At 56.2% G+C, this 12,222-nt stretch overlaps 1 protein-coding gene across 1 annotated transcript; it reads left to right on the top strand.

Moving 5' to 3' along the window:
- The first annotated feature begins 5,361 nt into the window (after positions 1-5,361).
- GJC2 (gap junction protein gamma 2) lies at positions 5,362-7,516 on the top strand. The gene has a single exon (XM_049875101.1). It carries the CDS (start codon positions 5,362-5,364, stop codon positions 6,664-6,666), a length of 1,305 nt encoding a protein of 434 aa, XP_049731058.1. The 3' UTR covers positions 6,667-7,516.
- Positions 7,517-12,222: the final 4,706 nt, after the last annotated feature.

The raw sequence follows: 12,222 nt of genomic DNA, 5'->3' as shown, positions 1-12,222 counted from the left end.
CACACTAAGGGACAAAACCCCAACACGCCTTAGGTGTGAGGGGGACGATTTTATTTTAAACTTAATTTTCAACACTTTCAGATAAAAAAAAGTTGCAAGGATGTTAAAGAGTTCCCATACCGCACCCCCGCCCCCGCCCAGTTTCCCCTGTTGTCAATACCTTACATTAGAATGGTATATTATTAACGAACCAATATGGATATGCTATGACTAACTAAACTCCATACTTTATCCAGAATACCTCCGATTTTTCCTAATGTCCCTTTTCTGCTCCGGGATCCCACATTCCACCCAGTTGTGTCTGCTTAGGCTCCTGATGGCTCCGTTTCTCTGACTTCCCTTGTTTTTGATGACCTTGGTGGTGTTGAGGCATTCCGGTCAGGATTTTGTAGGATGCCCCTCTGTCAGGATGTCTGATGTTTTCTCGTGATTTGATGTATTACGGGTCTTGGGGAGGAAGCTCACGAAGGTGAAGTGCCATTCTCATCAAGTCGTATCATGGGTACAGAGTATCACCATGACTTACCACTGTTAATGCTGACCTGGATGGCCTGCCTGAGGTTGTGTTTGTCAGGCTTCTCTACTGTGAAGTTACTCCTTCCCCTTCCATACCACACTCTTTGGTGGGAAGCCCACACTTAAGGAGTGGACATGTAAGTCCCACCTCCTTGAGGGCAGAGTGTTTAATAAATTACTCAGAATTCTTCTGCCAGAAGATTTGTCTCTTCTCCCCCATTTAGGTATTTATCCAGTCATTATTTAAATCAGTATCCCACCAACCCCATTGCCATCAAGTTGATCCCAACTCATAGTGACCCTATTAAAAAAAAAAAAAAAACCCCAAACCCAGTGCTGTCGATTATGGGAAAGAGTAAAACCGCCCCATTGGGTTTCCAAGGATTCGAACTGCCGATGTTTTGGTTAGCAGCCAAGCTCTTAACCACTGCGTCACCAGGGCTCGGATACTGTGGGTTATATTACTTTGTTGATCACATTGTTCCAGCTGTGGCCATTGGGAGCTCCTGTGTGTCCTTTGACACCCATTAGCGCAGGCTTTTTGATGCAGACTGGCTCCTGTGTCCTTTGACACCCATTAGCGCAGGCTTTTTGATGCAGACTTGTCTTGTGTCTTTCTTGCCCCGCTCGGCCATTTCTCCAAGGAGCACTGGTTGGTTTTATTGGAGAAGGATATTCAAAACCAAGATCTGGGTGCTTAATGTGCTGGTTGCTGCTGGCCCCTTGCTTCTAGGCCTCTCGGGACAGAGCAAGGAAGGACATGGTTGTTTGCTAACCCGTGTGTATGTGCGTATCTATTTCTATATGTAGCCATCTGTATCTGCGTCAAACTGAGCATGAGTTCATACTGCTGTCTCCAGCTCTAGTACACGCGACATGGGCCGTTCTGGCTGCCTCCCTGGCTTGCCTGTAACCTCCCACTCCAGCAGTGAGACAGCCAGCCCCCACCATCTGCCGTTGACCTACGGAACTGTTCCATCCAACGCATATGTAGAGTGGTACCAGAATCGTTAGCCCAGGCTGGCTGACAGTGTTTGGCTGTGTGGTCAGGAGGCCTCTGGGAGGTGGCCTATCAGCTGAGAGGCAGTTGCAGGGAAGGACGGAGCATGTGGGGCACCTTTTGGCAGGACTCAGCCTGGCCTGTGCTGGGAACAGCAGGAACAGCAGAGTGGCCAGAGTGAGAGTGGGGGAGGAGGGAAGGGCCAGGTTACCGGGCACCTTGTGGGCCCTGGCAAGGCCTTGGAATCTCTTCTGGAAGTCATGGGTCATGGAAGGGCTGTGGTAGAGAAGATCAGTGAACATTTCTAAGGCTCCTGGCTTCTGTGTGGAGCAAGGATCATAAGGAGGAAAAGTGAAGTAGAAGAAGCCATCAAGAACAGCTGCCTTGGTGACCCCAAAGGATACGCTGGCATTCGGGGCAGCAGTGACAGCAAGGTGGTGAGCAGTGGCCAGGTTCCAGATGTGCGGATCTGCTGGTGGATTGGATGAGCGTGTGGGAAAGAGAGGATGACTCCAAGGTCTCTGCTCTGATGGGGCAGCTGGTGTGGAGATGAGGTCTGATCATCTGGTGTTTGGGATGCCTGTTGCTCACCCAAGTGCATCTGTCGAGGAGATAGCTGGACATGAGTGTGTGGAGCTCAGGAGAGGTGTGGATTTATTTGGGAGCTCTGCTTAAAGACAGCATCGAAACCAGTGGCTGGGCTCTTCCAGGCTAGAGCTGGGTCAGAAACAGCTCTGTCACCGCAGCACTCAGAATCAACTTTGTGGAACAAATGGATGCAGGTACCTATTGGGCTATGATCACACGTGCACCCGTGTGTGCATGAGTGACATAGGCCTCTGTGCACACACGTGTATAATACATGCGTTTAGGTCCCCAGGTCTGCAGAGCCAGAGCGGGTGCCACTGGCCCAGAGGTGGAGGGGCTGCAAACAACCCCACCCAACCTCCTGTCTAAGGTTCTCTCATTGGCACTCTTTTCTCTGGAGCCTGAGTCAGCAAGCTGTCTCCTCTGTCAGAGAAACCAAGACAGGAGGCAGTGGAGGAATGAAGAGGGAAGTTTACTCCCCCACACCCACAGCCCAGAGTTGTCCCCCATTCAGAGCCACCTGCCTCCAGGAGGCCTCTCTGATCTGACCCTCTCTTCTTGGGTGAAGGTTCTCCCAGGGCTGACTGCACCCAGGCAGGGCTCCCCCAGGGCAAGGCATTGTCCCCCAGTGCTCAGGGCCAGTCCAGTGTCCTGCTAGGGCTCTTCATATTCACATTCAGTGACGTCAGCTGGGAGTATTTACACCACAGAAATTGACAAATGCTGCAGAGCAAGGCTTTCCCCCCTGGAGGGCCAATTGTTAAATATTTATGAGCACACCACTGGACAGTTCTGTGGCCATCTCAGACACCCCCCGGCGTCTCTTCCCATTATTTCTCCCACAACGCCTACCTAAGTCTAGGGCCTGCTCAGTCTTGGGCAAGGAGACAAGAGACTGGGGGACTGTTGGTCCTAATACCCTAAGAGACCTGGCTGGAGGAACTGCTCTGCCATCCTGTTTCTGGAGCTGGGCCTCCATCACCTGTGAGGGGACTGTGGAGGTCAAGGACTGAGACCTAAGTTGAGGTGAGACCTAAGGGAGAACAGCCAGCCTCTAAGGATGATGAGGGAGTCTGGGCCACCCCAGGGATAACGTCAGGTCCCCTTCCTGCATGTCCTTACCTGAGGCAGAAGGATGAAGACGATGGCCCTGCAGGGCTGGGGAAACCCCGGTCTGTGTGTGTGTGCACACGTGTGCATGTGTGAGTGGTAACTGCATGAGTGTTTATGGCTGGGCATCTGTGTACTGCACGTGTGAGTGTGCACCTCTGGGGCTTTGAGTGACGCCTTTATCTGTGTCAGTGAGTGCTTGTCTCTGTGCACCTAGTGTGTATGACTGTGTACGGGTGAGTGTGTGTGAGCATGCTTTGTGTCTGTGAGTGGTGATGGGGGGGCTGCGCACAGATGTGAGGAAGTGGGGCCACTTCCACAGGAACTCTGGCTGCCCCCTCTTCCTGCCCAGGGAGGGGAGAAGATTCCAGTTGCATAAAGAGGGCTAGAAGCCTGGCGGCCTATGCCCCGCCTGCCTCTCCTGGTCTGTCTCACACCTGCCCACCGCTGCCCGCTACCTGCCTGCTGCCTTCCAGGCCCTGGTCCAGGAGGGAGGCGACCAGAAGTGTCGGTTGCTCAGGGGTCTCCTGCCCCAAACCTACCGAGGAGCAGGTATTGTCCTTAGGGCTGGCCTCCTAGGGAGGAAGGGGAGGGGGCAGTTGGGAGACTACAGGTCTGGAGGTGCAGAGGAGGAGCCCCTTGGGCACATCCCTCCGAGGGAGTCAGCTGGAGGAGGTGGCTGAGGTGGGAGGTGGTGCTGCCCAGGCACAGTGATATGCCCCCAAGGCTGGTCTGAGCATCGTAGGTGGCTGCGCTGACTGGCTGTGCCTGTGACTGCATGCGGCTTAGTGCAGCTCAGTATGCCCCAGTGTGACTGCACGTGTGTGTGACTGTGTGTGTGCATCTATGTGCCTCACTGGACACGTTCCACCCTGGACAGATGCCCATGCTCACCTGGCCCACCCCACCAGGAGCCAGTCCAGGCTGAAGGCTGCAGAGGGAGGGTGGGCTGGGACTCTGGGCACCAGGAAGGGCAGCTGGGCAGTCCCTGTGCAGCTGGACCAGTGGAGGGGGCACAGAGGAGGACGGGGATCCTTTTTGGAGACAGAGCAACCAGAGGTCTGTGCAAAGTGTGGAGGAAGACTGGGCAAGAAGACCGGGGGCACTGGGATGCTGGATGGCTGAAGAGCTGGGGTGCTTGAGGTCTGGGGGAGCCAGAGGGCTGAGGAAGCTAGGGTGCTGGAGGGGTTGGGGTGTTAGAGGGCTGGGAGAGCTGGGGCTGCAGGGGCTGGGGAACTTGAGGACCAGAGGGCAGGGGTGCAGAGGGGCTGGAGCAGCTGGGGAGCAAGAGTCTGGGGGCCAAGCCTTGGGCGCGCACACAGGGTAGGGGGCTCACCGGATGTAGGAACATGACATATTGGTGATAGACACCTGCCCAGTGAACTGGGCCAGCCTCAGGTAGGGGTGAGAGACAGGTAAACAGATGGGTCATGGGTGCATCTCAGGCTGAGGCCATGCAGCCTCCACAGACTCAGTGGGGCTGGCCTCAGTTTCCCTGTTTGGCCCAGGAAGGTGGCTGTTGGGTTTACTCTGTTGGCTTCTAGGCTCCGTGGCTCAGTGCCTGGGGTGGGCCTCTAGGTTCTGTGGCTCAGTGTCAAGGGCTGGGTCCCCAGAGCTGGGGGAGGGGCCCTGCTGACACTCCCGGGCTTTCTTGGGGGAGTCTGGGGGAGCGTGAGGAGGAGCCGTGCTTCTCTGGGCCACAAGGCTTGGGGGCTTCAGGCCCAGGATGGGGCCCGGGGCAGGGTGCACCATTGGAGATGAGGCCATCTGTGTCTGTCCTCTGGCAGACAGCTGCCTCACCCTATAGGCCAAGGGCAGGGTTAGGACCTGGGGTGGGAGCAGCACCTCCCCAGCCTAGCAGGGGCTTCCTCCTTCACTGTGAGGTGGTGAGTTCCCCACCACCAGGGTTGTGTAAGCAAAGGCAGGTCGGCCCTGCTGGGGGAAGCCTAGAGGGCAGCCTTGAGGGGCTGGGTGAGCTGAGACCGAAGGTACTAGCCCACCGGAGTGCTGGTTCGTTCCCAAGCTTCTATGGTCCGCCCCCTCTGGGTTCTGGGTCTGCCTGCTGGAGGCGCCGTTCCAGGATTCCGCAGGCCTCCATCTGCTGACTGCCCATCTGGCCTGGCCTCAGGTCCCGCCCGCCCGCCCTTATGACCAACATGAGCTGGAGCTTCCTGACTCGGCTGCTGGAGGAGATCCACAACCACTCCACCTTCGTGGGCAAGGTGTGGCTCACTGTGCTCATCGTCTTCCGCATTGTGCTCACGGCGGTGGGCGGGGAGTCCATCTACTCAGACGAGCAGAGCAAGTTCACGTGCAACACGCGGCAGCCGGGCTGCGACAACGTCTGCTACGACGCCTTCGCTCCACTGTCCCACGTGCGCTTCTGGGTCTTCCAAATAGTGGTCATTTCCACGCCTTCCGTCATGTACCTGGGCTACGCCATCCACCGCCTGGCGCGGGCCTCTGAGGAGGAGCGGCGCCGCGCCCTCCGCCGCCGCCACGGCCGCCTGCCGGGTCCCCGCCGCCCGCCGCCGCCGCCGCCCCACCCTGGCTGGCCCGAGCCCTCAGACCTGGGCGAGGAGGAGCCCATGTTGGCCCTGGGCGAGGAGGAGGAGCTGGAGGCGGCCGAGGGCCTGGGCGAGGAGGAGGTGGAGGAGGCGGCGATGGCCGCCAAGGGGGGCGGCGAGGACAGCAAAAGCGCAGCGGGGGCCCCAGGCCCGGCCGCCAAGCACGACGGGCGGCGGCGCATCCAGCGCGAGGGCCTGATGCGCGCGTACGTGGCGCAGCTGCTGGCGCGCGCCGTCTTCGAGGTGGCCTTCCTGGTGGGCCAGTACCTGCTGTACGGCTTCGAGGTGCGGCCCTTTTTCCGCTGCAGCCGCCAGCCCTGCCCGCACATGGTCGACTGCTTCGTGTCGCGGCCCACCGAGAAGACGGTCTTCCTGCTGGTCATGTACGTGGTCAGCTGCCTCTGCCTGCTGCTCAACCTCTGCGAGATGGCGCACCTGGGCCTGGGCAACGCGCAGGACTCCGTGCGCGCGCGCCGCCGCCCGCCTGCCGCCGCCCCGGGCCCCGCGCCGCGCCCGCCGCCGCCCTGCGCCTTCGCGCCGGCTGCGCCCGCCCCGGCCGGCCCGCCGGACTACAGCCTGGTGGTGCGTGCGGCCGAGCGCGCGCGTGCCCACGACCAGAACCTGGCCAACCTAGCGCTGCAGGCCCTGCGTGAGCGCGGCCGCCACAGCCCGCCCTCGCCGGATCTCAACGCTGCCGCGCGGGGCGCGCCCCGGGCCGCCGCCCTTGCCACCTCCTCCCGGACCGGCAGCGCCACCTCTGGGGGCACTGTCGGGGAGTCAGGCCGCCCGGGCGGGGCCCCCGAGCGGCAGGGCGCCAAGCCCAAGGCCGGCTCAGAGCCGGGCAGCGCCAGCAGCAAGGACGGGAAGACGACAGTGTGGATCTGAGGGCAGACGCACCGCCCCACCCAGCCCCTCCTGGGAGGCTCCTCCTGCTCCCTCCGCGGCTCCGCTGTACCGCCTGGGGGCTGTGGGGAGGGACTGAGGGGTCCAGTGGTGGCCAGCCCGACGGGATCCCAGAGACGCTGGGAGGGAAGGGACAGGCATGCGCGCAACCAGGGGCAGGTCGGCGCTGATGGGCACCTACATCCTTCCCCTCAGGGTTTGCTGACCAGAGCCGACACCTGCGTGGTTCCCAGGCCGGCACTCGATGGAGGAGGAGGGCGGCCAGCTGACATTTCTGGAGCCCAGCTAGGGTCTGAGGCGGGAAAAGGGGCCTCTGCCCGTCCCTGGCCTCAGTTTCCGCATGTACACAAGGATGGCCTGGCATTGCTTCCAGCTCTGTGGGAACCAGAACATGGGCTGGAGGGGCGGGGGGCGGGGGATGCTAGAGAAGGAGCCCCACTTGCACAGGAAGTGGGGATAAGCACAGTCCCCACCCTCCACCCCCCCAGCTCCAGTGCAATGTCAGAGGTTGGGAGGCTCTGCTCAAAAGAGCAGGGGCTCAGGAGGGCTGGTCTCTCCCCAGGCCCTGGGGTGGGAGCCCGGGGTGTGCACAGCTCACACCTGTGTCTGAGCTTTTGCTGACACCCTTCCTCTGGGACATACTTGAAGTTCCACAAAGACCTTGGGGCTTGCCTTGCAGCTTGCTTAGGAGCTATGTCCTAGGGGATGCTCGGGAAATGTGGCTCCCAAGTTCAGGTCCATGGCCTCTCTGCCCTTCAGCCCCCCTTCGTGGCCCCTCCCTCATTCACACAGCTTCCAAAACAAAGGGAGAAAAATAAAACGAACTCTTGTTTACAACCAAGCTTGTGCTTTGTGTGTATACGTGTGTGTGTCCACTGCTGGTCACCAGGCCACGTGTGCACTGTTCTGTGCCAGGCTGCCTGTGAGAAGAGGCTCTCAGATCAGCAGGTCAGCCCGGCTACAGGCAGAGCCCCTGCAGCACTCAAGTAGATGTGTGGGCACCACCCAGTGCCAGGCAGCATGGAGGGGGTACATGTGGTGGGGGGCCCAGTGGGACACACAGATGGCAGGAAACAGAGCACTGCCTCCAAGGAGTATCTGAAGTTCAGGACCCAAAGGTCAGGCTTGCAGCTAAGACAGATGGGCACCCAGTATTACCAGGACACAGGCCAGGGCCTGCCTCAGCTGCAGTGAGGGCCAGAGGAGGGCACGGCTGGACAGAGGTCAGCAGCTCTGAGCCAAAGTCCAGCGTGATACAGACTTGTGATCCAGCTGTCCCTCAGCCTCCCTCAGGCCAAGGCAGGTCTGGCAGCTCCTCCTGGCCTGCAAACCCCTCGCTCTTTGATGTCCCCAGGCCAAGACCCAAGCCTGGCTGAGCCCTGACTCTAACCTGAGCCTGTCTCTGGTCAGACTCCAACTGCAAGCCCAGTCTGACCCTTCTGGGCCCTGACTGCATGACACTCCCTCCCCCTCCCCGGCCCCAGCAAGCTCCCAGCCCAGCTGATTCCTGACCCCAGGCTGAGCCCCAACCCCAGGAAGTTCATGGACGGTGATGCTGGAAGAGGAGCCCCAAAGAGGGAAAGCATAGCCCAACCCAGAGCAGATGTCTACCCCACTGGAGACAGAGCCCCAGCTTTTCCATGACAGGAAGGTCCATATGACTGGCCAGCACTGGGTTTGGTGCTGTACTGCTGACCAGGTCACTGTGGGGTGGGATCATGTTGAATATGTGAGGCTCCCATTGCTGTGACATGGTGCATGATGATTGGACCAGGGAGGTGGGGGACAGACATGTACAGAGAGGAACTGTGCCTTGGGGTCTCTTCAGTGTGCTCTCTCACTGTGGGTCTGCTCTGGGCGCTCATCCACAGGTCTCTCCCCAAAGTCCCTGCCTCCTGTGCACCAGTGTTGCCCCTTCTAAGCCCCTGACCCTCTGACAAGACCATCAGCCCTCCCCAAGCATCCCGTGTACAGCTGGCCTCAGGCAGTGCTGCTCCAAACAAGGTGGACATTGAGGTCTAGATCCCTTGATGAAAAGTGCCGACCCAGGTGACAGGTCACAGGGCACCTGCATCTCAGAGCTTAGCCTCCTGCAGAGCCCCAGGCCCCTGAGCTGTTTCTCAGAGGATGGTGTCTTGGTGAATGGGCACATTGTGTGTGTGTGTGTGTGTGTGTGTGTGTGTGCCAGCGGGGTGGGTCCCCAGAGCTGTAAGGGTTAGACGTTGGAGGACTTTGGGAGGTGAGGGTGAGGGAATACCACGAGACTTCAGAATTTAGAATCATGAGTGGCTGGAGTGGCAGGATCCCAGGAGAGGAGCTGGCCAGGAAGGCAGGGGTCAGCTCCCAGAAGGGCCTCGAATGCCCAGGTCAGGAGGTTGGCCTGATCCCACAGGTCAGCATTTCCCGTGTCTATGAAATACGACACACTCCTCAAGAGTCCCTCAAGAGAGTGTAAGACAGGGCACAGCCACTCCACGATCTAGCTGAGAAAGAAAAACAAAGCCAGCTGATCTGGAAAGCCTCCTCTCTGAGAATACCTCCCGGGTGGTGGGAAAGCATCAGAGGACTGAAGTAGGTGAGCACCCTGGTTAGGTTTGTATCTGGGGAAGAACATTCTGGATCCCACCTGCTATATAGTGTCTAGGGAAGGCTCAGCTCCAGCTACAGAGGAGAGCTTCAAGTCAAGCTCAAGGCATTGGGACCCTCATTCTGGGCTGAACTTCCTTTGCCCCTTTGTGAACTGTGGAAGCAACATCAGGACTGTACGCTCCTGGGGGTGGGGGGCCTCATACCAGGGCAGCATGAAGGTCCACTTAACAGCCACTTTTGAAGCTGACTAGTCCAACTGCCTTTTGCTGTGTCACAAATAACGCCACAACGGAGTGGCTTAAAACAATTGTTCTCTCTGTCTTTGACTGGGTTTGGCTTGGTGGCTTGTGCTTGAGCTCTCGCATGCAGTTGCAGTCAGAGGGGGACTCCGGAACATTTCTTCCCTCAGCAAGTCTGCTGGTTCCTGCTGCAGCAGCCTTGCCATGTGGCTTGGGCTTCCTCACAGCATGTCAGCTGGGTTCTAAGAATGAGTGTCCCAAGAGGACCAGGCTAAACTGTACTGGCTGTATTACCCAGCTGTCACAGATTGAATTGTGTCTCTGTCAACTTGGCTGGGCCATGATTCCCAGTATTGTGTGATTGTCTACCATTTTGTCACGTGATGTGATTTTCCTGTGTGTTGTAAATCCTACCTCTATGATGTTGATGCGGTGGGATTAGCAGCAATTAAATTAATATGGCAAGTCTCAATCTACAAGATTAGGTTGTGTCTTAAGTCAATTTCTTTTGAGATATAAAAGAGAGAAAAGGGCAGAGAGACATGGGGGACCTCATACCACCAAGAAACAAGAGCCAGGGGCATAGCATGTCCTTTGGACCCAGGATCCCTGTGCTGAGAAGCTCCTTGACCAGGGAAGATTAATGACAAGGACCTTCCTCCAGAGCCAACAGAGAGAGAAAGCCTTCCCCCGGAGCTGAAGCCCTGAATTCGGACTCGTTATCTACTAGACTGTGAGCAAATAAATTTCTCTTTGTTAAAGCCATCCACTTGTGGTATTTCTGTTATAGCAGCACTAGATGACTAAGACACTAGCCTTGCAAGTCAGGTCACTTCCACCATAGGTAGTCACAGGCCTGTGTGGGTTCAAGAGGAGGGAACAAGATCTCCACCTCTCACTGGAAAACCCCCCAGAATATGGCCCCCAGACACTCTTTCAGTTCCATAATCACCCTTCAGCCAAAGATTAGACAGGCCTATAAAACAAAACGAGACTAAAGGGGCACACTAGCCCAAAGGCAAGGAGTAGAAGGCAGGAGGACACAGGAAACCTGGTAATAGGAAACCCAAGGTCAAGAAGTGAGAGTGTTGACACGTCGTGGGGTTGGTAACCAATGGCATAAAACAATAAGTGTACTAACTTTAATGAGAAACTAGTTTATTCTGTAAACCTTCATCTAAAGTACAATAAAATAATAATAAAAAAAAAAGATCCCACCTCTGAAGGTGTCCACCTCATGTTTCAAGAAGAGCATGTGGGGTAGGAAATCTTACCTGGAGAAGGCCGTCAGCCCCATGGACCCTGGGAACCTTGGTCAACATAGCCCTCCTTACACAAAATGGAGCATACACTTCTCTCCCCCGCCCCACTTGGAACCCGTGCTGTCAGTGGCCTTGGCAACAGCTCTTCCCCCTTCTTGTTATCCTAGCTCTGACATCAGTCAGTGATTGCCACACAGGTTGTCCAGATTCTGTCATCTCAAACTCTTTGCTAGGAGCTGCTTCGCATATAATCCGTGGTGATTTGGGTCAGGGTGAGAAAGGATTGCCAGGGGCCTCTGGGCAAACTCTTCTTGCTCTGAGGAAGAGAGGCCTGTGCTATGTATGCTTTTTGTAACATTCTCAAATCACATATGATTCTGTATGGCTCTTAAATTGTGTATGACTCTGTAATACGTATAAAGCATCGTTATGTTACTTTTGTAATGATCTTAAGCCACACATGCGTAAATTACTTATGATGTGACTTAGAAGCAGAATATTTCTGAATTTAGACATAGAAAAGCAGAAGTCTGTGAAGAATGTGGTAAGCAACCTTTAAGCTGACCTTGCCTCAGCATGCTGTGAGAAAAGAAAACATAACATAGTCAATCTCTGTAAACTAGCCTTGAGACATAAATCTAAACAACCTCCCGAATCTCTAACCTTGAAGAGAAGATGTAACATTCGGTTAATCTCTAGCCCTGGGGAGAAGGCAGAACATACTAGCCTTTGATGTCACACTGGCCCTTATCGCATGAAGCCAAGGTGAGAATTTAACACACAGACCCTGAATTTCTGCTCACAGATGGAACTTCTCTCTAGTGGGTAACTCTCTCCAAAGACTGAGATTCTGGACTGAGGCTCTGCCTGCTGTTGCTGACCTCAGACCCTAGCTATGAGAGACTTCTGGTGAGTCCGAGTCTGAGCCATGGTCAAGCCTTCTTCCTGAGACCTCTTGTTATAAGTAAAAGCTGGAAGTCTTAAGACTGGAACTCTAACCACTGAACTAACATTGTAATTGCTAATTTTGATTTTCCAGTTCTAAGTGAACGTCATGAGTTCTTACTTGCATGCCTTGGCACGACTACTTTGCAATAAACTAAATGAGTTTATACACGACAAACCTGAGCATTTATTTATGTTTAAGATAAAATCCTATACAATAGCGCAGGAAGACCTAGCCTGCTCTTCTGCTGGAGACGGGGCAGACAGCAACCTGGCAGCCACAATCCACTTCCGCCTTCTCTCTGGCTTCCCAGTGGAGACAGCATCTCCCGGACTCTTTCACAGATAGGAGTGGCAGTGCGGCCAGGGTGTCACTGGTGGGAGGCACATGAAAGGGACATATATTAGGTCCAGGCTTGGGTCTTGACACATCGGCTACGCACTCAATGACTTCTTTGTCCTAACAGTGAGCTGCCTCGAAGATGCACTCACAGCCAGTGAGG

Source organism: Elephas maximus, chromosome 2 (assembly GCF_024166365.1).
Source record: "Elephas maximus indicus isolate mEleMax1 chromosome 2, mEleMax1 primary haplotype, whole genome shotgun sequence".
In the NCBI taxonomy this organism is placed as follows: Eukaryota; Metazoa; Chordata; class Mammalia; order Proboscidea; family Elephantidae; genus Elephas; species Elephas maximus.
Note: the sequence above shows the minus strand (reverse complement) of the source record. Positions and strands in the feature narration are given on the sequence as shown.